We start from the raw sequence: 24,643 nt of genomic DNA, 5'->3' as shown, positions 1-24,643 counted from the left end.
CTTTGTGTGTGGATGGTCTTATACCCCCTTCTTTGTGTGTGGATGGTCTTATACCCCCTTCTTTGTCTGTGGATGGTCTTACACCCCCTTCTTTGTCTGGATCCACTACTTTGATTGATTAAATTAGACATTGTTTCTTGTATGATTAGGAGACCAAGACCTTCAAAGTGAAAGTCCACAGGTGGATGCCTAAAAAGGTCTAGTACAGTATATTGTAGGTCCATGTCACTAATTTGAGAATTACTTGAATAATTATATTGAGATGTCTTTTACGAATTGATTTGGTTCGGATTTTGCTAAAAAATCAATGACTAGAGAAAATCGAGAAAACGGATTCAGATGGTTTACAGCAAAGGCCCATTACCATAAAAATGGAGTACATTTTTTTAGATGCAACGAAAATGAACAAGAATTATCTGAGTTTCTGACTAATGAAAGTAGGTCTACTGCACAAATGCAGGATAAGTTTGTAGTATGTACTTTGAAAGACGGTGTTCTCTTAACTCATGAAAATGAGAACTTTCCGAACTTGTCTCATATGCAACATCAAAGAGGCCAACGAAAGAATGCTACTTTACATCAAAAATATTTCCAAATGGCATCTAACAATTCACTTCAACTTTTATTTCAGACAATTGTCCATATGGTATAATACATTGCAAAAAAAAAAAAAAAAGATGAAGGAGAGAGGACCAAAACTTTTATCCAACGATTGACACATCACAGTTTAGCAAACAAGTCGGCATAGATGAGCTCAGTGAATGCTGTTTCTCAGTGATCTGTCATACTTTACGCCTATCCTATCACATCAAAAGTCAAAAATTCAGAATAATAATTCCTGGTCATTTTTGCATTAAGTGTCATTTATTTTGTTTAAAAAAATTAGGTGCATTTATACCAATGTAAACCACATACAGTATGTTCACATACTTATATATGTCAAAGGTTATAAATTGTATTTCCAGTCATTTTATGTGAAAATGTTTTATTAATACAAATATAAATGTCTCTATTCTGAACAAAATGACACCAAAATCGATTGAAAATGATCAGTAGTTACCGAGATATACAGATAAGAGGTCAAAGGTCAAACTGGATGAAACGTCATTTCCGGTCATTTTTCGACGAAACTTTTCATTAGAGCAAATACAAATATGTGGTTTGTGAACAATTTAACACCAGAATCAAGTCTCTACTGTTTATAGTTGCCAAGATATGAACACTTTTTGTTTTTATGGTGGCCATTTTGAAATCAAGATGGCCGCCATACCGGACGTTGGACACTTGGCACCCCCCGATATTTTTAATCTATATACATCAAAGAAACTTTGTGGCAAGTTTCATGCTTTGGTAATAAAGTGCACAACTTGGCTATTTTTATGGCACTAACTGCTCTACTAATATGTACAAAGAGTAACAATCAACTCCCTCATTTGGGACACTCTTATTAAGGGGAAACTTAGCTGGGTCTCAAAGTGTCACTTTGCTGGGTCTCAAAATGTCACTTTGCTGGGTCTTAAAGGTGTTGAATTTGTTGGGTTCCAAACGTGTCACTTAGTTGGATCTTAAAAGTGTCACTTTGTTGGATGCCAAAAGTTTTACTTTGTTAGGTGCCAAAAGTGTCGCTCAATAAGTAATAACTTACATGCAAGTTCTGTACAGGTGTTGGCATGCCTCTCAGTTTGAATGCTAAGTAGGAAACCTGGTAGATATCTGGCCTCTTAATGGGATCCACTGCTAGCATATAATCTACAAGAGAGAAATGTAGAAAAAATACAATATAAAATGAGAGTGTGCTATTACAATGTAAGTTTAACAGTAAGTTGATAACAACATCCCCTCCACATGATCTGAATAAATCTACATATCTATTATATAACAATCTGTCTTACTCATCAGATAATGCATGTCTTGTGAATACTTTGAATCATCAGGAATGGTGAAGTGGCCATTTTGAATTGCTAAGCTGCTCTCCCCAAATGGAAGTGTAAAGTAGCAGAGTTTATATAGTAAGCAACCCAAAGCCTGGAGGAGAAACATACATAGTTTAAACATTGATACACAAATAATACTTTAATGATTTTAATAATTATTATTATGACACATTATTCAGTCTTTAGTTCTGGAGGTGATTGGCAGTCATCAAATACTGTGTAACTCCAATCATATAGTAGGTGATATTTAAAAACAATTTTGTCACAGCCTGTTTTCAGTACAATTGATAGCTATTAATAATTCAATGTGAATGGGTGCAATGTGATACAATAAACGATCAATTTGTAATGAAACAACTGAAAGGCAGTATAAATAAATATTTTTACCCAGATGTCTGCCTTAGTTGTTATAGGCGTCTCAGAGTACAAGTCAATCATTTCTGGTGACCTATAGCTTATTGTTGTGTATCTGAAAAAAAAAAGACAACATGTTTATGCCAGGCATAGTTTATAATGAATTCCCTTATGCTGTATTCAATTTATCTATTCATTATATGGAGAGCTATATAGCATAATGGTAATGGATGTTCGACAAGAATGTGTGGCCTATTGTATCAATGTACTCTCATTGCCTCATCCCTTGGATGGGATGTAAAGCTGTTGGTCTGATGTAGTGTGCTCATCATAGACCTGCTTTACACCTACACTGCCTTATGATTGATCTGATATTTGTATGACTAGTATGATTTTTCAACACTTGGGTAATTCATACAGTAATCCATATTATTCCATCTCACACAGTGTGCTGTAACATCAACCCACTATCACTGTCACATAGGTCTACTTAATCTATTATTAAAATCTGTTCTTCCTAGATAGGATTATTTAAATATCATAGAATTAAAACGCATTATAACTAAATTTTTTATTATTATTATTATCATGTGTTTGGAGTTAGCTTTACATCATTTAGAATTCCTGGCTCAGAGCCAGAAACGGTCTGTCAGAATATAAGTATGAAATATAATGCATACCTTTCTATCTCATCTTTAATATTTTGAACTCCTTGTTTTTTAGGGTCTAGTACTTTACCAGTAGCACTGCCAAAATCACACAGCATGTAATTTCCAGTATGATGAATTAGCACATTTTCAACCTAAAAAACATAAAAGTAAAATCCATTTATTACGATTTATTATTTATGTATGATTTTTACATACTGTGTATTCATGCTAAAGAGTTTACAATATGTATGCAAGACACATGTAATTTACAAATTGTGTTGGATAGATTGACAGACACTATCAAACTAGTTTGACAACAAAATGTGATGTGCCATATATGGACATGAGGATGTCATAACACTACTATATTTTAGCGTATCACTATTTGGGCACATAATTGCTTTCAGTTCTTTTCACATGTTCTATTTTCTTCGGAACTGAGCGCAACTGACAACTTTGAATCGCGTCACACGTGCAGTAAGGGTAAGTTACCATGACCAGTAGCAGTCTGTTTGATGTTTCCATAAACATGACTAGTTACAATCAGTTCCAGTGACGACACTGGTTTCGTTCAGATGCTCAACATAAGCACTCTTATGCAACTAGTTTCTCTCAGATAGTTGAGTTGAGATCAGTTGAGTTGAGTTCCATGTCGACATAAGCTTATCTTTAGTGTATTTGATCGTTAATTTAAGCATAGAGCTAGAAGATGTTCTTACCTTTAAATCTCTGTGTATGATTGGTGTCTGACAGTGATGCAAACGAGACACTGCTTCGGTGACATCACAAAATATCTTCAAAACCTCCTGTTCCGTAAAACCAACGTTTAATCTTTCATTCATCAGGTGAACAACATGGCCATCTACATACAAACAAAATAGTGAGGTAATATAAATCTGTCTACACTATCAAACAAGTGTGATGGACCCAAATATGGTAGTGATATATCCAAATATGGTAGTGATATACCCAAATATGATAGTGATATGACACCATTATGTCCATATATGGGCACATCACATTATTTTGTCACATAAAGTTTGATAGTGTAGATGAAGCTTTACATTGTAGTACGAACAAGCTGCAAAGTTTGGTTAATACTAGGCTGATGGAGACTAGGGTGGGTAGGATTATATTAAAACTAAATTAATGTTTTAATGAAATTATTGCCCATATTTGTAAAATTTAGTTAAGTATAATTTATGTTAAAGGGGCTGGACTTGAGTAGTGTTTACACTATTTTCTAGCTCCTTCCTTATGTTTTAAAATGTAATAATATGTATCATTGTAAAACAAAATATTATTTGGAAAATAAAATTGAATTGAATTGAGTTACTTTCAGGTACCAAGAGGTCTTTTGAGTAGGTGCTGTGTTGAAATTAGGCTGTGTGGACGGCTTAAATAATATATATATTCAAACTTGCATGAAAAATCTAACTGGAACTGAAGACCTCAGCTTGAGAGGGGTACCCCTGTATAAACAATGACGTGATTTACCTTTACAATATTCCATGAGAATTAGCACTTCATAGATGCCATTACTTGTCTTTGTTATTGAAGAGTCAACATAGGGGATAATGTTCTTGTGTCCAGTCAGTGTGGACTGGAAGAAAAATATGTTGATGTTAAGGTTTTGTTAACTTTACTATAAAGTATAAAATAGCAAAATAATTTAAATACACCTCAATTCATATCAATCAGACAATGGTACTGTACCATCGAATAAAAAATTCAAACAACAGAAATAGGTATGATGAATAAGCATTACATGTTTTGAATGTGACTCTGTATAAGTAATTAATAAACAAGTACGTAGTATTTTATTTATAACTCAATGATTACCATACAACTAATTATATTTCAAGATGTTATTTAATCAAAATACACTTCAATATGAACTTATAACTTGAGGCTATAAAATATGTAAGAGTCTGTATTGTGTATTCCATGAATTAACATCAACTTGAGTGGGTGGCAATATTATTAGTAGGTTTTATAATATATAAGTGTAGGCTGGCTGAGCACTGGAATAACCTTAGGTGGCCAAGCGTTTAATCCTTTTTACCTACAATAAAGACATGTTTTTTTAAAGGAAGGTGACAGCTTAAAAGATTAATTTAATCCCACATTCATTAAGCTTAATCAATTAATAATTAACAGAATTAAAATTTTTAGGAGAGGTCTCAACCTGATGATAGTTTATTTACTGGTTTGTGATAAACAAGCATAAAAATAAAAATGTTTGTACCATATACAGTAAGTAACAAACTTGTATCTGAGACATTTATTTTAATATTTTTAGACATCAAAGTTTCAAATATTTTTTCCAACAAGATTTTACTGTGTAATGTATACAGTAATACGCCATGATACAACCAATGGACTTATTAGGAAATGTTTACAACATGTACAACATGACTATATTTGGCATTATGACTGAAATTCCTCAGTAATTAAGTCTAAACAAAGACAGTTGTATGGCATGGTGAACTAGTTTTAATTGTTTACATATGAAATAATATGAGATAGTTACGAGATAGTAGCAGAGAATATAAGCAAACCATCTTATAAAACACAGATGGAATAAGTATGTTAATATAAATCTGTTTTTAGTTATATTCTTTATAGCCATGTTAAAGCTCACTCCATGCAAACCTGCTAGCCACAGTTTAACTCAATTTCCAAGGTTAATAACCTGTATTGGTGGCAATAATGTTTAACAGATTCATTTTTGTTGGTGTAATTTGCATGTTATTACAAGGATTACAAAGCTCTTGGTCAAGACAGGATGATGTCATCAAATTAGATTTCATGCTGCTAAAACCTCAAACATAGTACTGTAGTCTGTTGTTGAAATTATTTGTTGTATTAAAATATGTTTTGTGTTTGGTACATCTGTGATCATTTCTTGAAGGTCAAGTTTTCAGTAGGAACTTGCACATTAGCTAGAATAGATTCTCAGGTCAAGGTCAACAGGGTTTTTTTTCTTGTTGATACAGTCCCTAAAAAAAGATTTTGATTTCTCTTACCATTATCTTGATTTCTTTTTTGCACACATTTAAGTCATGTTCGTTATTCACATACATCCGTTTAAGGGCATAGTGCTTGCCCGATCGTCCTTTCACAAGAAACACAATAGCAAAGCCTCCTAATGACAAATTAAAAATCATAAACAAATTAAACTTAATACAAAAACCAAGTTAAACAACCTTAAAAGGTAGCTTCCAATGCATGTATAAAATTACTATTTATGTATTTTAAAATAAAGCATGTCCATTTGCTACCCCAATGACATTTAATGTCACTTGTTTTTAGACATATAGTAGATCATTTAATCACAATTTGGAGAGTGTTTTATTTATCAAAAATTCTAAAATTGAAATTAAATATCTCAAATTGAAGAACTTGAATCACATTCCAATACCATAGCTGTACAAATAACAATCTCAGTTTAACAGTCCCTAGCTGATCCATGCTTGCAATTATAAATTCGTTGACAAGGTCTATCTCTCACTCAGAACGGACACAAATTAATGAATTAAGTTTGGCAAAATAAAGAGGGCTAAGAATCTATTTTAAATTATCCACTAGAAAATCTTCACAATGTGTAAAAAATTAAGCAAATTTATTTTTAAAATCTTTTTTATTATAGACTAAAAAGTTACTACTAGTATTACAACAATTTTGAACAGCGATTAAGCGATATGAAAAATGTACTATGAATGACAGTACAGAATGCTACATCACTTGTAGACCTTGCATATTTTGAAATGTCACCCAAAATTTCTGATACCATCTATCCTAGTAACCACGTGGACAAAGAAATCTAAAATTAACACCTTTGCATGCAAGCTACGAGAAAAACAGGAAGACTTTCAAGCTGATAATAGGTTAGGTCTTGGTCTACAGGAAACACTTGGCTGGGCTATTCCGTGCGAACTGGTGTGGTTTTTGATATCCAGACACCGTAAATTTAGCCATATCAAGGATCAATATGGTCACAACTAAGCAGTTCCTTCTAGTCATTCTGTCTCATTTCTTGACCTAAATATTAATTATGTTTTTCCTTTATGACAGAATATTTGATAGTATCCAGGGATCTATTGTTGAGGAAATGATACTTCATAAACACATGATGGCAAGTGGAAAGAATAGTATTACACAAAATCTACTTTTACTTGATGTATTTTAAAAAGTTGAATTTACAAATTGTTCAATTGTTTCAAATTTACCAAAACACATTTTTTAAAGCATACAGGAAACTAATGTTAATGGTTATGGTAAAATATATCATACAGTAATTCATTAACTCAATCATTTGATGTATTCATAAACATTTTTCAAGATTACAGTATAACACTAAAATTACAAAGAAAGTATAAGAGTTCACCTGGACGGTGATAGTACAGGACATTTAATTATTTTTTTCATGGTTGACTGCGCCTCTATCACCAACTGTGCTGGTCAACTGTGCCGATAGAAAATACTATATTTACACGCTGGATGGACTAGTACGTAGTGCTTTTATACTTATTTATCAGCGGTTATCTGCACATCTGGCAGTGTAATAAAAATCTACTTCACAATTTGCATAATTAAATTTGATTTCTTCAAATCTAATATTGTTGCTATTTTAGGCTAGTTTGCCATTATTTGTAGCTGCTGTGCGATCTAACTGTTTTTAATTACTGAGGTTTTTTATTTAAACAAATTGTGCATCCCAATTTGAAACAGGGTAAGATGTAGGCCTATTTTCAGTATTTGATAAAACCTTTTATTTTAATCTTCAAATTGCGCAAACCATTAAAATCGTGCATAAACACATACAGTAAGCCCAATCATGGAGTACTAAAACAGTACACAGTAATCGAGACTGTATTTATTAGGCGATTTAACATTCAGTCTGAAATCAAAGTTTGCTATACTCAGTACAATCATTGCAAACACAATCATATATTGTAATCCTTTATTAGTAGTTTATAGTCTAGTAAATAGTAGTAGTTTGCACGTTTATAGTTATATATATAATTACGGAGAAATTGTTGCTCCATGATATAATAAAGTAGTGTGTGTGCAGGCAATAATTGTGATGCATGATGATCATTAATTAAAAAAAACAATCTTGATGACAAATAAATATTATTTTATATTAATATTAGGCCTATATTAATTTAATTATGCTGAAAATAAAACTGATTAGGGGCCTAATCATCTAGGTTCTAGGCCTATATACTTATATCTATATAAAATAATCAATAATAGAATAACAAGATTGTAAAAATTGGCTATATTATGGTCTAGGCCTACCCACCTTCTGCAATAACATCCTCAACGGTAACCTGATCCCTGCCGAAAGTGAAGACCTTCCCGATTTCTTTGGAAAATTGTTTCTTCATCGCGCTTAACGAGAGTTGCACTTTTAGTTCTCTATATCTCACAATTATTTAGTGCCAAACTCATAGTAGATAATTTACCAACAATAATTGATGCGTTGGTTATTTTTAACGAACGTCTGTAGTATAATTATTCTTGAATTCTCAGCTGAGCTCTCCGTCAAAAAATTAGTGTGATGATCTTTTTTAGACCGATGATGTGTGATCGCAAAGAATTATCAAGGTGGTGTTTCCCAACGATTTACCCACAATTCACCAAAATGAGTCATCTTAAATTTCATTTTCAAAGGAAAAAGAAAAAAATAATGGGTGATTTCTATACAATCAATATTCAATTATAATCTGAATATATTTTAAAGTTAACAAATACAATTTCAGAGTTCTAAAATAATGTTTTCAAACAGTTAGCAAATGAAAATATATTCTCGACATTGTTTGACCTTTGAACTTTATTGTGAAAACACACGCTTTAAAATTTTTGGCGAATCATGGCTACCGAATTATCTGAAAAAAGGTACTTAGTCTGTCTTAATAATAACAATAAGTATATTTTCAATTGCGGTATTATTGATAATGCATTTTACAATTAAGTTTACTTAAAGTACATATTTTTTTCCTTTGTTACATGTTGTATTTTGGTTAAGCCTATACTAGCTAGGCCTAAAAAGTGAGGGGACGCTGGTGTACCGTCTGGGACGGCTGGCCAAAAACGTCTTGTTCTTACGTCGTGTGATTCGGTTGGATATTTCGTCCCACATGGAATAAATGCGACAATAATTGGGTGTACGTCGTCGTCCAACAACATAGCAAAATAAAATAAGAATATAGTGATTGTCCTGGTGTCTCGGATTTATCAAACTTGGCAATTTATGAAATAATATATTTAGGCCTACTACTAGGTGAGGCCTAGCTAACTAGGCCTAGTAGGCCTAGTATATATAATATATATATTTTTTTAGTCAATGAATGAATGAATACGATTTTGCTTAATTAAAGGGTCTTTCACACCTGTTCCGGCACGGTTCCGGTCTGGCGCTGGCAAATCCAATAGAACGTCAATGTTTCGTTTTCACACGCATATCGATTGGCTCATAGCCGCATGGAGCGTTGTTAAAACGAAACATTGCCGTTAAATTTGCCGGAACGGAACCATGCCGGAACAGGTGTGAAAGACCCTTAAATAATTTATTTTAAAAAATACCTCGTAGCTAAAGATACGGTAACGTATCCTAACTTCTGTTTGATAAAAGGTACGGTAAAAATAAAATTACATTACTCTATTTCAAACTCTTCCTAATTATTCAAAATCGTCTTAAATATTAAAAACCTAACCCTCTAAATACTTTCTCTTAAAAGCAGAGAATCGATCCAGCAACCACTAAGCCATAGCCTCAACTCAAGCCCACCACGCCACACATCTGGCTTGCAGAAAACCATTTCCATAACCTATTTGATTAACATCTATGCTTACATAGCGCCCTCTATACTGTAATGACCGTACCTAAGTATAGATACGGTACCGTATCTATATACATAACGAAAAATATATTGTTTGTTTTATGGAGGTATAAAACTCCATGGTTCAACTTCATGTATTGTGTTAAAAGAGGTGAGTTTGATAGTGAGTCTTCAGATTTTTGCTTAAGCACTACTTACACTAACAATAACATGACTTAAGCAAAAATATTGAAAAATGCCAGCCAGATCTGCTGTTTTTCCAATTTGCAAATACTTCATTTTGAATCTGAAGGACAATTGAGAATAAGTTTTTTAAGATTTTAATGAATTCCAATCTTTTTAAAATTATAAATGATCCTTTAGAGGGATATTGCTAAATTACTCAAAAATCTTGTGCAAACCCCCACAAACCTTGCACAAACTCCTCCAAATCACTTAATATTGATTACATTATGACTAGAACTATAAAACAGACAATTTAAATCAGAACAAAAATTTAAATTGCTACTGTAAATTTGAATTTGGGGTGAAAAATATAAATATTTTGAAAAATTACATTTTTTAATCACAAAACTAAAAACATAAACCCTGTGCAAACCTTTTAATATTGATTTTTTCACAACTTGAACCATAATAAAAGAAAACTAGAATTTAATTCGTCACTTTGACGAATTATAGGTGATCATTTTTATCATTTTACTGAAATTAATTTTTTTTAAACATGCACGTACGTTAACATACGATCGGAAAATGTTGATGTATGCCATCCTATTATATGCTTATAGTGCTGAGTTGTGCCTATATGCCATATACAATATGTACAGTATATACTGTATATCTATATACAGTGTAGCATAGGTGAAATTACGGGACACACATGTTCTAATTTTTTGGCATGATGACGTTATCAAACTAAACTTTAAGATGACAATTTCGAAAGATAATTAATTGAGCAAAAAAATATAAGATTTGGAAAAAAATTTGGCACGTAGAAGCGCTGTGCGCGCTCTTTGAATTGTGTATAACTTTGACGAAAAATATGAAAAAACTACTTTTTCACTTCAACTGGCCATATGTTAACGTCACAACATCCGATAGGCTTAATTTTTATATGAATTAATATCTACATTTCATCAGCTTTCATAATAAATTATAATCATCAAGGTAACCTTCAATTCTGAAGAGCTGTAAGATATTCAAATTTACTGCGAAGGTGAAATTACACGGCCTACGTTATTCAAGTTTTTACGCGTGATGACGTCATTAAAATGAAGATAGTGTCAACTCATGATAAAGATAATTAATTAAGCAAGCACATACTGAAAGTTGTGCGAAATTCGAGCACACATAACCAAGATGCGCTCTGTTGAATGTGATAATCTACACAAAAAGATAACAAATCCTAATTTTTAAATTCAAGTGGCCATTTGATGACGTCAAAACATTTTGTACGTAAAATGTGTACATGAATTCATATCTACAACTCAATGGCTTCCAGAATAAGTTAAAAAAATCGGGGGTCATCTTGCATTCTGAAGAATTATTTTCATTTTAAAAAAGACCTATTTTTCACCATTTTCAGAACTTTTGTAAAATTAATGTGCGCATTTTGTCATTTTTAACGTGCTCGTATAGCGTTATTTTAAGTCGGAACTGACTCAAATTTGGTGAATGTACTAAGGATGGTGAGTAGAATGAGATTTGTAAACAAAATTCATGTTTTTTACGCTTTTTAAGTATCGCGCGCGCAAAAACGCATTTTTGCGCAGTAATTTTTTGAAACACGCAAATGGCCTAATTCATGCTCTAAATTGATCAAAACTTAATTTTGAGCGTTTTAAATTTTTAACGCGCGATATCACGCGCATGAACCTACGTGCGCGTGCGTTTTTATTTGCTAATATTTTTACCCTTGATCTGAAGTTTACGTGTAGTGAATTTCATTAATATGTGATAATGAATTATGGAGATATGATTGATAATGTGATTTCGCAAAATGGCGTATAAATGTCGTCACGGATGAGTGATCACGCTGGAAAGCTTATTAGGATTAAGTTATATTATTTGAAAGATATTCTGAAATTTTTGTAATCATTGACATTAAACTTTAATAATAATTTAATAATAAAGATTTTATACAATAACAATAGGTGATCATTTTATTCTAAATGATCACCTAATTAGCATTTTTGAGATAACACCAATTGTTTAAGTCAATCTGTGAAGTGATAACTTTGCGGTGAACTTGACAGACAGTGTTCTAAATATTATGTTGGCAAATTGGAAGCGCAATGTGAAATGGCGGTTGTTATCGGAATTTACATTGCAAAAGATAGGACATTAGGTTCAAGTTTCATAACTTGGTTCCACAATTTTAAGCCTTAGGCCCTTATTTCGAAATCCTGAATCAATCGCTACTGCAAAAGTACTGTAGTTTTAATATAAACTTACCCTCGGTTGAACTAGGCAGGTGCCATATCTGCAAAATGTCCGCTTTTCTGAACTCATTTTCGTAGCCAGGCAAGATAACATGTTTTTGTTTCGACACATGGCTTCCCATCTTAACTAGTTGATGGTGATTCAACACAAACCCTAATGAATGAATCATGGGTTGAAGTTCTGTTATTTTGAGATACGCTGAGGATAGCAACTTCATTTCAATTCAGAAATTCAAATTTAACCTAATGGGTGTGTTTTCAAATCAGAAAGAAAATTTTTGCTTATTTCAATGAATCATTCCAAGGTTAAAAAAAGGTAAAACAATGATTACATAAGAAAATAATAAGCTACAATATTCAATTTAAATTCACACTTAATTCTCGTATCGCACTAATAGTAAATTAAAAGGGGACGAAATCTACGAAAGCAAAAGATTGAGAAGGATTGCTTAGAAAGAGAAACCTACTGTACTTAAGTAGTAATACAATTATAATCTGTAAAGGTAGAAAAAGAATCAAGATAGAAAACTATTTATACTGTATACTCGCAATTAAAAAATATGGATTGTATGTAGGTTTATTTATTCACAATATTAAGCCCATCCGTTGCTATGGTGAAAGGAAAATAAATTATAGCATAAATAAATTATAATATAAATTAAAATCTTTTTTTTTTTTTTAAATTGTTTAGTTTGAATATCTATAATTGATTATGATTATCATTTTAACACCTTGTGTTGAATAATTTATTTTTTTTTTTCATTATTTTCATTCATTCTTTATTCAAGATAAATATCCATAGAGAGAGAACATACTATATATACATAACAAAAAGCAATAAATGTATGGTACATAAATTTAAAAATCTAATTCTCAAGTATATTAATATGTTATAAACATTCTTATGATACTGTATGGCCTTTTTCTAATAATTAAAATGAATGTTGTTGAAAAACACTGTCAAATTTATCTTAATTTGAGTTTAAATCTTGAGTATTGCCACTTTCAATTTTATTCATATGCCAGTTGACATTTACCTTTTTTTCTGTACTGACAGTAATACACAATTGCACAATATAAAATGTATATGTTCTGAAACATTGTTATTTTTTCTTAATTTGAGTTAAATATATTTATGTAATAATATGATTTCAATTTATAAATAACCTATTCTTATATAGGTAAACATAGTATAGCTGTTTACAGTACTGTTTGTTTTGAGTTCAAATCTTTAGTAAACTCTCTATTTTTAGAATGATTAATTTCCTATAGCGTAGATTATCTGTTAGCAAAACTTGTTTCTGTTTTGACAGATTTGTTGTTTAAAGATTAAAAATACATCAAGTAGCAGAAAGGTGTATAAATTGTAGAAATCGGAGAACTAAACAAGCTTGTAAATTGCGTCCCTTGGTGATTATAATTTACCGCACTGCGTCAACGATGTGACGACTGTTAGAGATGTGACCGAGAAGTCAATGCACAAACATAAATTTGTCTTTTTGAACTTAAGTTACTGTAGATCTTTCATTCATTCAAAGCAACATTTATTTTCTCCTTTCATATACAAAATTGATTCAATGAACAATATATATTTAAACAAAATTAAGAAAGAAGAAGGTACAAGCCCAGATCTCGCAAATATAATTGTACTGTACAAAAGATACATGAAAACAATAAATTTGAATTTATGAGAGAAAACAAAATAAACTTATAATTTCCTATTTTATGTAGATGTAATAAGCCTTCTATCTTATTGAATTTTGCATGCACAAAAAATTACCAACCAATGACCCAATGATTTTGTTGGTATAATTTTAGGTTACAGACCTACTTAAGAGAATGTGGAAATAAGTTTTTAACTTTCCTTGGCATTCCTTGTAATCAAGGCCTGTTTTTCTGTGCAATTGTTTTTTCTATTTTCTATGTATTATATTTTATTGTCTTTTAACCTTGATTACCAAATAAAGAAATTCAAAAAAAGAAATTATGGTTTTGAATTGTTATTGGGTGTGTGTATACTGGTGCCTGTATAATAATGGTATTAAAGCATTTTTTTTTTTTTTTTGTAGTTCTGTTAATATAGAAACTGAATCAGAAGTCCCAATGGAAACGGATAAAACAGAAGAAGATAATAAGGTCGTCGAAGAAAGTGATCAAAAGGATTCCGAGGTTAAAGAACCAAATGCCAAGGAGCTACCATCTGAAACTCAAGCTCCTACAGAAACTGGTTCTAAAGAAACAATCCCACCAGAACCTACAGCTAAGGAACCTGATTATTCTAAATCAGTTGTCAAGGAGATAGATGCCAGTGATGAATCACTCCCTGAAGCTACCGTGGAAGAAGCTGATACAGAGAAAGTTGATGAGGCTGTAGTTGAAAAAATGGAAGTAGATGAAAAAGAAGACAATGATAAAAAGACAGATGAGAAAGAAGAAGAAGACCCTGTTACAGAATCATCAACCGCAGTAACCATTTCAGAGGAAGTCTCTGTCGATACTCAAGATACTAGTGAAGCCATTGTCCCTGCAGAAGTGCCAGAGGTTGCTCCACAGGAATCTGAGATCAAGGAAGCAGACAGTAAAGATGAAACTGTAAAAGAATTAGAAGAGAATGAATGTAAAGATGTCGAAATGAAAGAAGTAGAATCTAAGGTAATAGATGCTGTAGATACAGCTTCTGAGACCACGGACAGTATCAGCACTGCCAATGATGATGAAAAGGAGAACGTCTCGCAAGAAAGTGAAAATGGAGATGAAAAGATGAAAGAAGAAGAGTGTTATTGGTAATCATTATTTTTGTGCTTTGACGTTCACTGTAAACATACCCTAAAGCTCTGTCTACACTATCAAACTTTATGTGACAAGAAAATGTGATGTGCCCATATATAGACATGATGATGTCATATCACTACCATATTTTGGGCACATCACACTTTTTTTGTCATCAATTTTTTCATTCTTGACCCGTTATATATTTTACTGGAATTTATTATGTTTACCTCATTTTCTTGAAGGAAGAAATAAAAGTTGAATTGAATTGAATTGAATAGTGTAGACCAGTATGACAGTAACTGTAAATACAAAATTCTTGATGTTTTTCTTAAAATTTTAGTGGTAAAGAGAGAACTTTGGAAGGTGTAGAGCTTCAATGTAGTGGATGTTTCAAATGGTTTCATGCTGGCTGCGTTTCAATTAATATTGGGTATGACAATTGTTATTAAAAAATAAAATATAGCCTCACCAAGACACGATTTACACTGCTCTTAATTTATTTAGACCTGTATAAAGTTAGACCACCTCTTGAGGTTGTAATAAACTGGTTTAGGCCAGTCCATAGTCAAACTTTCCATTGAATATAGCCAGTCTAACCAATAAAGCGTGTAATTCTTTACATTTATTCTTATGCAAAAAAAAGTAATATTATATTTTATATTCTTGTTTGTTTTGTTGTTTTGTAGCTTTAATTATTTTAATTGTTATCTTCTCTAAATTCAACTGTTTCTTTTTAGTTACTGTATGTCTTTTATGACAGCATATTCGTTCACCTGTCGGTTATGCCATCCATCCAGTATAGAGCAGTTTACCAAGAAAACTTGTAGTAAGTTTATTAATACTATATCATTAGTTCAAACATTCCACAATGATACATGTTATGACATCACAATAAATATACAGTCAACTCTCCCACCTTCAGTCTGGCCTAGTCTGATATTCTGAATGTGTTTTTAATGGTAAAAACATATATGACCCTTTTGTGCCTCAAGAACAGTCTTTCCGGTTTTCAGAGAGTTCGTTGTTGGGAGATTTTACTATATTTTGTTTTTTTTTATTAGATTTCAGTCAGCTGTGTGTCGCTGCTCTTGCTAATCTAACACATCAACAGAAGAAGGCTGATAAAGCAAAGCGAATGTTCTCCAAAGACAAGGAGCTTGTTCCTTATATCAACAGACATTGGGAGTATCTGAGTGCCATGCCACGCAGGACTACAACCACATGGCATAACTCAATTGTTAAAGCTATGGTATGCTAAATATATCATATTCATTAGGTTAATTTATAATCTCGCTCCATTTATTTTCACCCTATAATAAAACATTATAGATTTAGTATTTCTATACCATTTTTTTTTCATATACATTTTATTCATTTTATTGTTTGTTAGGCAGGATAGTCAGATGCTCACATCACTATGACTCTTGTGAATAAATAGCTAGCATGTCTTGACAAGTTAGTGAAACAGTGTGGTGATGTGAGATTCCGTTTTCGGACTTTTTTTTCTGTTGTCTTGGTCAATTTATTCGGTTTTTTAAGCTATTTCATGGTTTATTTTACATCAACATTTTCATTTTCACACTTGTGCTAAACAGCGCATAGAGACTATTTGTATTTTGCGCTATATAAATTTAAAACCATTAAAAACCATTATAGCTAACTTACTCCCCCAACACTTTTAAAAACATGTGATAACCTGTAACCTTAGAACATTAATGAAATTCCTCATTTATCAAGTTTTCAAGTTCAGATTATGTTTACTAATACTTGTTTTTGTTACAGAGCAACCCAGAACTTTTCATTGGGAAAGAGAAACCAACAGATGAAGATGAAAATGAAGAAGACTTTCCTTTGTTTGGCCTTGCAGACGATGTAAGATCTAGCTTTGACTTTATTAATTGTATCTGTAGCCTTTCTCAATTTCAATATTTTTTTGAATTATTGTACCTTGTTTTTAAGTGTATATTTTATTATCTACCTGTCATTAGTGTTTTGCACTGTTGGTTGTGAGAATAAAGAATAAATATGTGTAAATAAACTTAGTCTTGAAAATAAACATTTAATTTAAGTCACTAACTTTTATTAATTAACTAAAAAATAAAGCAAAATCATACTTTGAACTAGATAACAATACAGATCAAATGATACATCAATGGTTAGGTTTTTGTATTTAAAACATATTTTTGTATACTTTTTAAAATTGAAGGATTTGTCTAAAGTTGGCCCTAGCTATGAAAAACAAACATTGCAAGGAAAAAGCGATTTAGGGCAGAAAGTGAGTTCACTGCTAACAGGTTCTTTCAACTCAAGTTTAAATTCGTCTTCTGGCAAAGGTCGGAGTAGTAAAAGGAAAGGGGGTCTAGATAGCAGTCAGAATCTTTTGTCAAGCAAAAAAGCTAGAAGGTAAGAACTGCAGCTGTAACTTGGTGGTTAACACACTTGCCTTCCAATCCAAAAGTCCAGGGTTCATTCCTGACCTAGGTAGTGCCAGGTTATACAATAACTTTCAACTCTGCTCCCTAAACCTCAAATGAGACTTAGTTTATAAGCATGATAAATTATAAAAATAACTTATCCATCCTGTAATTGGCAAGTTACTTGCTGTTGGATGCGTATAAAAAAAAACCAATTTTATAAATAGTGTTTGGTCCCTGTTTTATCACCAAATAATTAGCGCTGTTTAGTTGCTAGGCCTCATTATTTTGTTTCGCAACATGTTAAGCCAGAAATCATGTATAATGCATGATTATTTTTTATGTTAAAGAATTGCAAGAAAGCTAGTCTATTTTGTGCACAGCTTACCTGGATAAACCAACAATAGCCTCTCTCTCTGAAGAGAGGAAAAAAGAAGAACTTTAACATATAAATACACATCGCACTTCTGTCGGTTAACACTCTAAAAATAATCTCTTTTAACTATTAAAATAAAGCCTCGATTGGTTGGAACCTTCGTCTTCAGATCTATAGACAATTGGCTTGCAGAATACTGTAATGACCTATATCGTACCTTATTTCATGATTTTCATGCTGAGAAAAAAATAATGCTGGCAGGCCATGCATGTAATTTTAGTTAGTATATAATTTTACATTAATGCCTTTATAATATATGTATCAGTATATCTGATTGTTAATGTTCTAATATTCAGACTCAAGAAATCAATTCAGTGATGATCCAACTTTAAGATCATTTTTTAAACTTTTAGTGATTTCTCGACATCTCAGAAACTTCCTCCTCATGGATATCCTCTGGAACATCCTTACAATAAAGATGGATATCGCTATATCCTCACGGAAGAGGATCCTCATTCACCAGCTAAAACGTTTGACCATGATCAGTTTGTAGGCAAACCCATTCCAGCTCATTTGTACAGAGCAGCTCTAGGTACAGAAGTTCTTCTAGCTCTACATGATAGAGGTTAGTGGCAAAACATATGTATTTGTGTTGGACCTCTAATTAAGTGAGCATGTTAGCGATCTTAATTAGTACTGGTTTTCATGAGTGAGCATGTCAGCCCTAGGCTCGAATTGAGTGATCTTTTTGGCATGGATTAGTGAGAATGGCAAAATGTTGGTTGTATTACTTGAAGCCAATATTAAGCCTTTAGTGAGATTAGTGGCATGTTGGCCCTGTGAATTAGTAATGGCATGTTGAGTTTGTTATGGTTAAAAAAGAAAACCACTATAAATAAATGAATGAATACACTGCTTATACAGCATTTATTTGTCAAATATAAATATACAATAATATTAGAAATTTGCTTTATGTACACCACAGCTCGGACAATTAAAATATCTATAAAAATATATAAACATCAAAATCGTAGGTAAAATATAACAAATACACAAAAGAGTTAAAAATTCCAGATTGCAAAAACATTAAAATACATTACATTATTTTCATTATAATTTATTATTTTTCACTCCTTTTACAGCTCCACAGTTGAAGATTTCTGATGACAGATTAACAGTGACTGGTGAGAAAGGCTACAGTATGGTGAGGGCGACACATGGGGTGAATCGTGGTAACTGGTATTTTGAAGTTACTATTGATGACATGCCCCCAGAAACCTGTACCAGAATAGGATGGTCTCTCTCATTAGGTAAACATAACTAACAAAACTCTCAGCAAGGATAAATTTTACAGGTGCCCTTTTTTACACAATGGAAAAAACAAAAATAGAAATTTCCCACTCAACCCCAACCATGGTGGGGCAACTCTATTTTTCAAAATGCCATGTGGCTCAAATATTCAGTCTTCCTCTTGAAAATGTCTAGATCCACCCAGCTCAGATAACAACAACCTCTATTCTGCCTTTTTTGGGTAAATTAATATACTGTACTGCATTTCTGTATGTTATTCAATTCAAAGTAACATTTATTTACTTCCTGTATTTACTTTATGATTGAACAATAATGAAACAAATAATAAATAAATCTGGGGGGAAAAGGAAGAAAGATACAGGATCTTGAGTCGGGTCTGCCTTGGACACAAAACAAAGGGACAAAGACAAGCGGGACACGGGGACAGGACAAATAAACAGAAAACAACTAGGACATTATTTTTTGTATTGTCTTTCAAAGAAACATTTTATAATGCAATGAATAATTACTTGTTCTGATTATTTAATATCAGAATGTTTTATAAATATACACTGTTTATGTAAATTGTAGGTAATCTGCAAGCCCCACTTGGTTACGACAAATTCAGTTACTCTTGGCGGAGTAAGAAAGGAACCAAGTTTCATATGAGTAGGGGCAAGCATTACGGAGATGATTACACCAGTGGTGATGTCCTCGGATTCTTTATTAAATTACCTAATAGTTTACCTCCAGACAAGCTGTTACCCCCTACCTGCAAAGATAAGGTGAGTGTTTTTATTACTTACTGTAACAACTAACATTTGCATACACTCCATAGAGGTATTCTATTACTAGAGAGTGAACTCTATCACAATCACAGGTCAATAACGTGATCCACTATGGTAAGAGATCGTTTAATATGGCAGATATGGCAGTTTGAAGTCATGCCAACCTATCGGTCATCCACCACTGTTCATACATTGTCTGTATGTTCAACATATCAACCGTACCATATTTTATAAATGATCCTTGTATTCATTTCACTGCCACAATAGCTATAGAATAATTTATAAACGCTGTACTGTATTAATTTATTTTTGTGGTTCTTTAAAATTTTTATATAATGCCATGTTTGCATCACTTTATTGCGTAAAATCAAACTGATTTGAATTCTGGTAGCGATGTTTGTAGAAGTGTTGTGTTGTCGGTTCCCACTTGTGATTACGCAATACAACAATTTGCGTCGATGATATGCCGTTGTGTTGCGTTCTAATGGCAACCAAACTTTAGAGAGAAAAGATACTTTAAATAATAACTTTAATTTTTGTTTTTTAGGCCTTGATCAAATTTAAAAGTCATTTCTACTTTGAGGAAAAGGATGCAATCCAGGAAGCTGAGCAGCGTCTTCAAAAATCTGAAGGGACTCAGGTAAACACCATGCATTAGTGATTTACAATATGCGCAAGTAAGAGTACTAGTGCACACATAGCCACTGTCGCACATAGTCACTCATCTCAACTGGGCTTCTTTGACTGAAGAGGTTACAGTATAAAGAAATAATAAACAATAAATTAGTTATACTGCTATGTAATGTTTAAATTCAAAATCTATATTTTTCTCAGGTAATTTTCTATAAAAATGGTGTATGTCAAGGAGTTGCATATGAAGATGTATATGAAGGGACATACTACCCATCTATTTCACTTTATAAGAATGCTGCTGTAAGTATACAAAGTTATCAGAGATGGTCGCATCTAGTGTTCAATCAATCACTACATTTATTTCTTTTCTTTATACAGTAGAATATAAAATGAAAAGAGAGTTAAGAGAGAAGAGTGTTAAGAGAGAAGAGAGTTAAGAGAGAAGAGAGTCAAGAGAGAAGAGAGTTAAGGGAGAAGAGAGTTAAGGGAGAAGAGAGTTAAGGGAGAAGAGAGTTAAGAGAGAAGAGAGTTAAGGGAGAAGAGAGTTAAGGGAGAAGAGAGTTAAGGGAGAAGAGAGTTAAGGGAGAAGAGAGTTAAGGGAGAAGAGAGTCAAGAGAGAAGAGAGTTAAGGGAGAAGAGAGTTAAGGGAGAAGAGAGTTAAGGGAGAAGAGAGTCAAGAGAGAAGAGAGTTAAGAGAGAAGAGAGTCAAGAGAGAAGAGAGTCAAGAGAGTCAAGAGAGAAGAGAGTCAAGAGAGAAGAGAGTCAAGAGAGTTAAGAGAGTTAAGAGAGTTAAGAGAGAAGAGAGTTAAGAGAGAAGAGAGTTAAGAGAGAAGAGAGTCAAGAGAGAAGAGTATTACGAGAGAAGAGAGTTAAGAGAGAAGAGAGAGAAGAGAGTCAAGAGAGAAGAGAGTCAAGAGAGAAGAGAGTTAAGAGAGAAGAGTGTTAAGAGAGAAGAGAGTCAAGAGAGAAGAGAGTCAAGAGAGAAGAGAGTCAAGAGAGAGTTAAGAGAGAAGAGAGAGAAGAGAGTCAAGAGAGAAGAGAGTCAAGAGAGAAGAGAGTCAAGAGAGAAGAGAGTTAAGAGAGAAGAGAGAAAAGAGAGAGTTAAGAGAGAAGAGAGTTAAGAGAGAAGAGAGTCAAGAGAGAAGAGAGAAAAGAGAGAGTTAAGAGAGAAGAGAGTTAAGAGAGAAGAGAGTTAAGAGAGAAGAGAGTCAAGAGAGAAGAGAGAAGAGAGTTAAGAGAGAAGAGAGTCAAGAGAGAAGAGAGAAAAGAGAGAGTTAAGAGAGAAGAGAGTTAAGAGAGAAGAGAGTTAAGAGAGAAGAGAGTCAAGAGAGAAGAGAGAAAAGAGAGAGTTAAGAGAGAAGAGAGTTAAGGGAGAAGAGAGTTAAGGGAGAAGAGAGTCAAGAGAGAAGAGAGTTAAGAGAGAAGAGAGTCAAGAGAGAAGAGAGTCAAGAGAGAAGAGAGTCAAGAGAGTCAAGAGAGAAGAGAGTTAAGAGAGAAGAGAGTCAAGAGAGTTAAGAGAGTTAAGAGAGTTAAGAGAGAAGAGTATTACGAGAGAAGAGAGTTAAGAGAGAAGAGAGTCAAGAGAGAAGAGAGAGAAGAGAGAAGAGAGTCAAGAGAGAAGAGAGTCAAGAGAGAAGAGAGTCAAGAGAGTTAAGAGAGAAGAGAGTTAAGAGAGAAGAGAGTCAAGAGAGTTAAGAGAGTTAAGAGAGTTAAGAGAGAAGAGTATTACGAGAGAAGAGAGTTAAGAGAGAAGAGAGTCAAGAGAGAAGAGAGAGAAGAGAGTCAAGAGAGAAGAGAGTCAAGAGAGAAGAGAGTCAAGAGAGAAGAGAGTTAAGAGAGAAGAGTGTTAAGAGAGAAGAGAGTCAAGAGAGAAGAGAGTCAAGAGAGAGTTAAGAGAGAAGAGAGAGAAGAGAGTCAAGAGAGAAGAGAGTCAAGAGAGAAGAGAGTCAAGAGAGAAGAGAGTTAAGAGAGAAGAGAGAGAAGAGAGTCAAGAGAGAAGAGAGTCAAGAGAGAAGAGAGAAAAGAGAGAAGAGAGAAAAGAGAGAGTTAAGAGAGAAGAGAGTTAAGAGAGAAGAGAGTCAAGAGAGAAGAGAGAAAAGAGAGAGTTAAGAGAGAAGAGAGTTAAGAGAGAAGAGAGTTAAGAGAGAAGAGAGTCAAGAGAGAAGAGAGAAAAGAGAGAGTTAAGAGAGAAGAGAGTTAAGAGAGAAGAGAGTTAAGAGAGAAGAGAGTTAACACCTATACAAAATTTTAAAGAGACACTAAAAAACACAACACAAATGGAAACACAATTTACATTATATTATGTTGCTGATATGTTTCTATCTAATGGGTGGGTTACATCCCACAAAGGTTAAAGGTTAAAGCCTTGGTAGAGGTCATTCCTGTCAGTTAAAGGTCATAGTAAGCCACTTGATCTGAGCTTTTTACTTTGGTTTTTCACAATAAAACCTATTATTTATAAATAAATGTCTCTGAAGCCAACTAATACTGTATATTTGTTTAGGTGCGGGCAAATTTTGGACCAAATTTCAAGCACCCTCCTCCAACTGATGTTTGTGAGTATGAACCAATCCAGAATGCAGCAAACCAATCAGCCGTTGAGAACACTCTAGTAGATATCCTCTATCATGTACAAAATGAAGATGTCTACATTGAAGCAAAAAACCTAGTGGCAGCATATTCATAGACAGAAGAACAAGTGGCTATTGGGCATGGAAAGACAATCTTACAGTCAAGCTGGTATGAATGCTCTAGTAGTTATTGTACTACTTTGATTGAACTTCTTTTTTTAGGACATCCCTATTCAGGATACATTAAGTGGACACTCCTATTAAAGGTACACTTTTCCATGGCATGAATAAGGGGGAAAATATATGTTAACACTATGGCTAACCCTTATTAAAGGGATAACTCTTATAAGGGGACACCTTTTGGTTCCCTGTGTGTTCCCTTAATAGGAGTGCTACTGTATCAAATATAAAATGAAGAACAAAAAAAGCAAAACCTAATGGCAGCATATTTCATAGACAAATTAAGGTTTATTATCGCAAGATGATAGGGACTGGTTGTCTATCTGTATAAACAATTGAATTAGAAAGCCTTACATCGAGATAAAGGGTACAATGTCTCTTTTCGCCATCTCATGGACTTCCAAAATAAACAAACAGTTTCTTAGCTGTGCCGTTATGCTGTCTATGGTCAGGGTTAACTTTCAAAAAGAGCATGACACTGAGACTAGTCGACTCTGGACATATTACATGTCTTGACCGGTCAGTCCCAGAGCAGAAATTGTGATTTGATGATTGACTGTTGAGAAATAAATGACCTAACCACCAGCAAATAATCGCTGACCAAACTTCAGCCTAGCCATATATTAAAAACAAAATGTATTTCATTGTACACCAAATCAATTTTTCTATTATATGAATTTAAATTAACTTCCATAAGCGGTGGATAATGTAATTACTGTACATTGTAGTGTACTTTTTTTAAACTAATGTTTTTGTATAAATTAATAAATGTTTTTGAATAGTAAATAATTGAGTATACAGTTTATTTCACAATCAATAACATATAGCAATTTTAACAATACAAAATAGTATTTTCATTTCTAATTCTTAAAACGAACTTCTATTAAAATTACAATTAAACCAAGCTTCTGATATGTTTTGAAGTATAATGCGTGTTATAAGGAATCAGTACTAGGTCTGTTTAAAAAAAAAGAGGAGGATAGAGTGTGTCAGTCGTGGTGAAAATGACATGAAAATTATGATATGAAAAAAAAGAACTGACCACAATTAATTTGGTTTTAAATTTAACTGTTTGGATCATCTCTATTCTCATTTTTCAATATGTGAGTATCGTCGTTTGGGATATTATATCAAAACTCACAATTCTCTTCAATTCTGATATGCACACGTCTTTTGTTGAAAAGGCAGCGCTAGGTAGGCGGTAAATTAAAACGAAAAGTATGTATTATGTAGCAAAGGTACATAATGATAATAATAGTATACTAGCAGTTTTAGCCGTGATCTTTTCTGCCTTAATATGTGGTTATATACTGATTAGGAGGAGTAAAGTATAATACAAGCGCCATCTTCCGTGATAAAAGTTCTCTGACAAATTATAAAAAAAACAAAAAAA

At 32.9% G+C, this 24,643-nt stretch overlaps 2 protein-coding genes across 3 annotated transcripts in view; one reads left to right on the top strand and one right to left on the bottom strand.

Moving 5' to 3' along the window:
• The window catches only part of LOC144845896 (uncharacterized), a 16,649-nt gene extending 8,138 nt beyond the window's left edge, over positions 1-8,511 (bottom strand). The window contains exons 1-8 of the mRNA XM_078703400.1: positions 8,250-8,511; positions 5,968-6,086; positions 4,436-4,541; positions 3,658-3,800; positions 2,969-3,090; positions 2,322-2,403; positions 1,893-2,025; positions 1,646-1,749 (exon numbers count right to left, since the gene is read on the bottom strand). Of these exons, the coding sequence (XP_078559526.1) occupies positions 1,646-1,749; positions 1,893-2,025; positions 2,322-2,403; positions 2,969-3,090; positions 3,658-3,800; positions 4,436-4,541; positions 5,968-6,086; positions 8,250-8,334 (894 nt within the window). The 5' untranslated portion in view covers positions 8,335-8,511. The remainder of the gene's footprint in view (positions 1-1,645; positions 1,750-1,892; positions 2,026-2,321; positions 2,404-2,968; positions 3,091-3,657; positions 3,801-4,435; positions 4,542-5,967; positions 6,087-8,249) is intronic.
• A 267-nt stretch (positions 8,512-8,778) lies between these two features.
• Positions 8,779-24,040, top strand: LOC144844393 (set1/Ash2 histone methyltransferase complex subunit ASH2-like). Of its 2 annotated transcripts, none has more exons than XM_078701286.1 (13): positions 8,779-8,856; positions 14,311-15,010; positions 15,340-15,429; positions 15,737-15,825; positions 16,061-16,248; positions 16,782-16,871; positions 17,206-17,402; positions 18,203-18,414; positions 18,932-19,099; positions 19,671-19,864; positions 20,415-20,507; positions 20,702-20,800; positions 23,004-24,040. In XM_078701286.1, the coding sequence occupies exons 2-13, from the start codon at positions 14,331-14,333 to the stop codon at positions 23,184-23,186; spliced, it is 2,283 nt and encodes a 760-aa protein (XP_078557412.1). In that variant the 5' UTR covers positions 8,779-8,856; positions 14,311-14,330; the 3' UTR covers positions 23,187-24,040. The 2 variants fall into 2 exon arrangements, with proteins under 2 accessions (XP_078557412.1, XP_078557411.1); XM_078701285.1 differs by having other exon boundaries at positions 8,787-8,845; positions 14,297-15,010.
• The last annotated feature ends 603 nt before the right edge of the window (positions 24,041-24,643 follow it).

This window comes from Antedon bifida, chromosome 6 (genome assembly GCF_963402885.1).
Source record: "Antedon bifida chromosome 6, ecAntBifi1.1, whole genome shotgun sequence".
Taxonomy (NCBI): domain Eukaryota; kingdom Metazoa; phylum Echinodermata; class Crinoidea; order Comatulida; family Antedonidae; genus Antedon; species Antedon bifida.
Note: the sequence above shows the minus strand (reverse complement) of the source record. Positions and strands in the feature narration are given on the sequence as shown.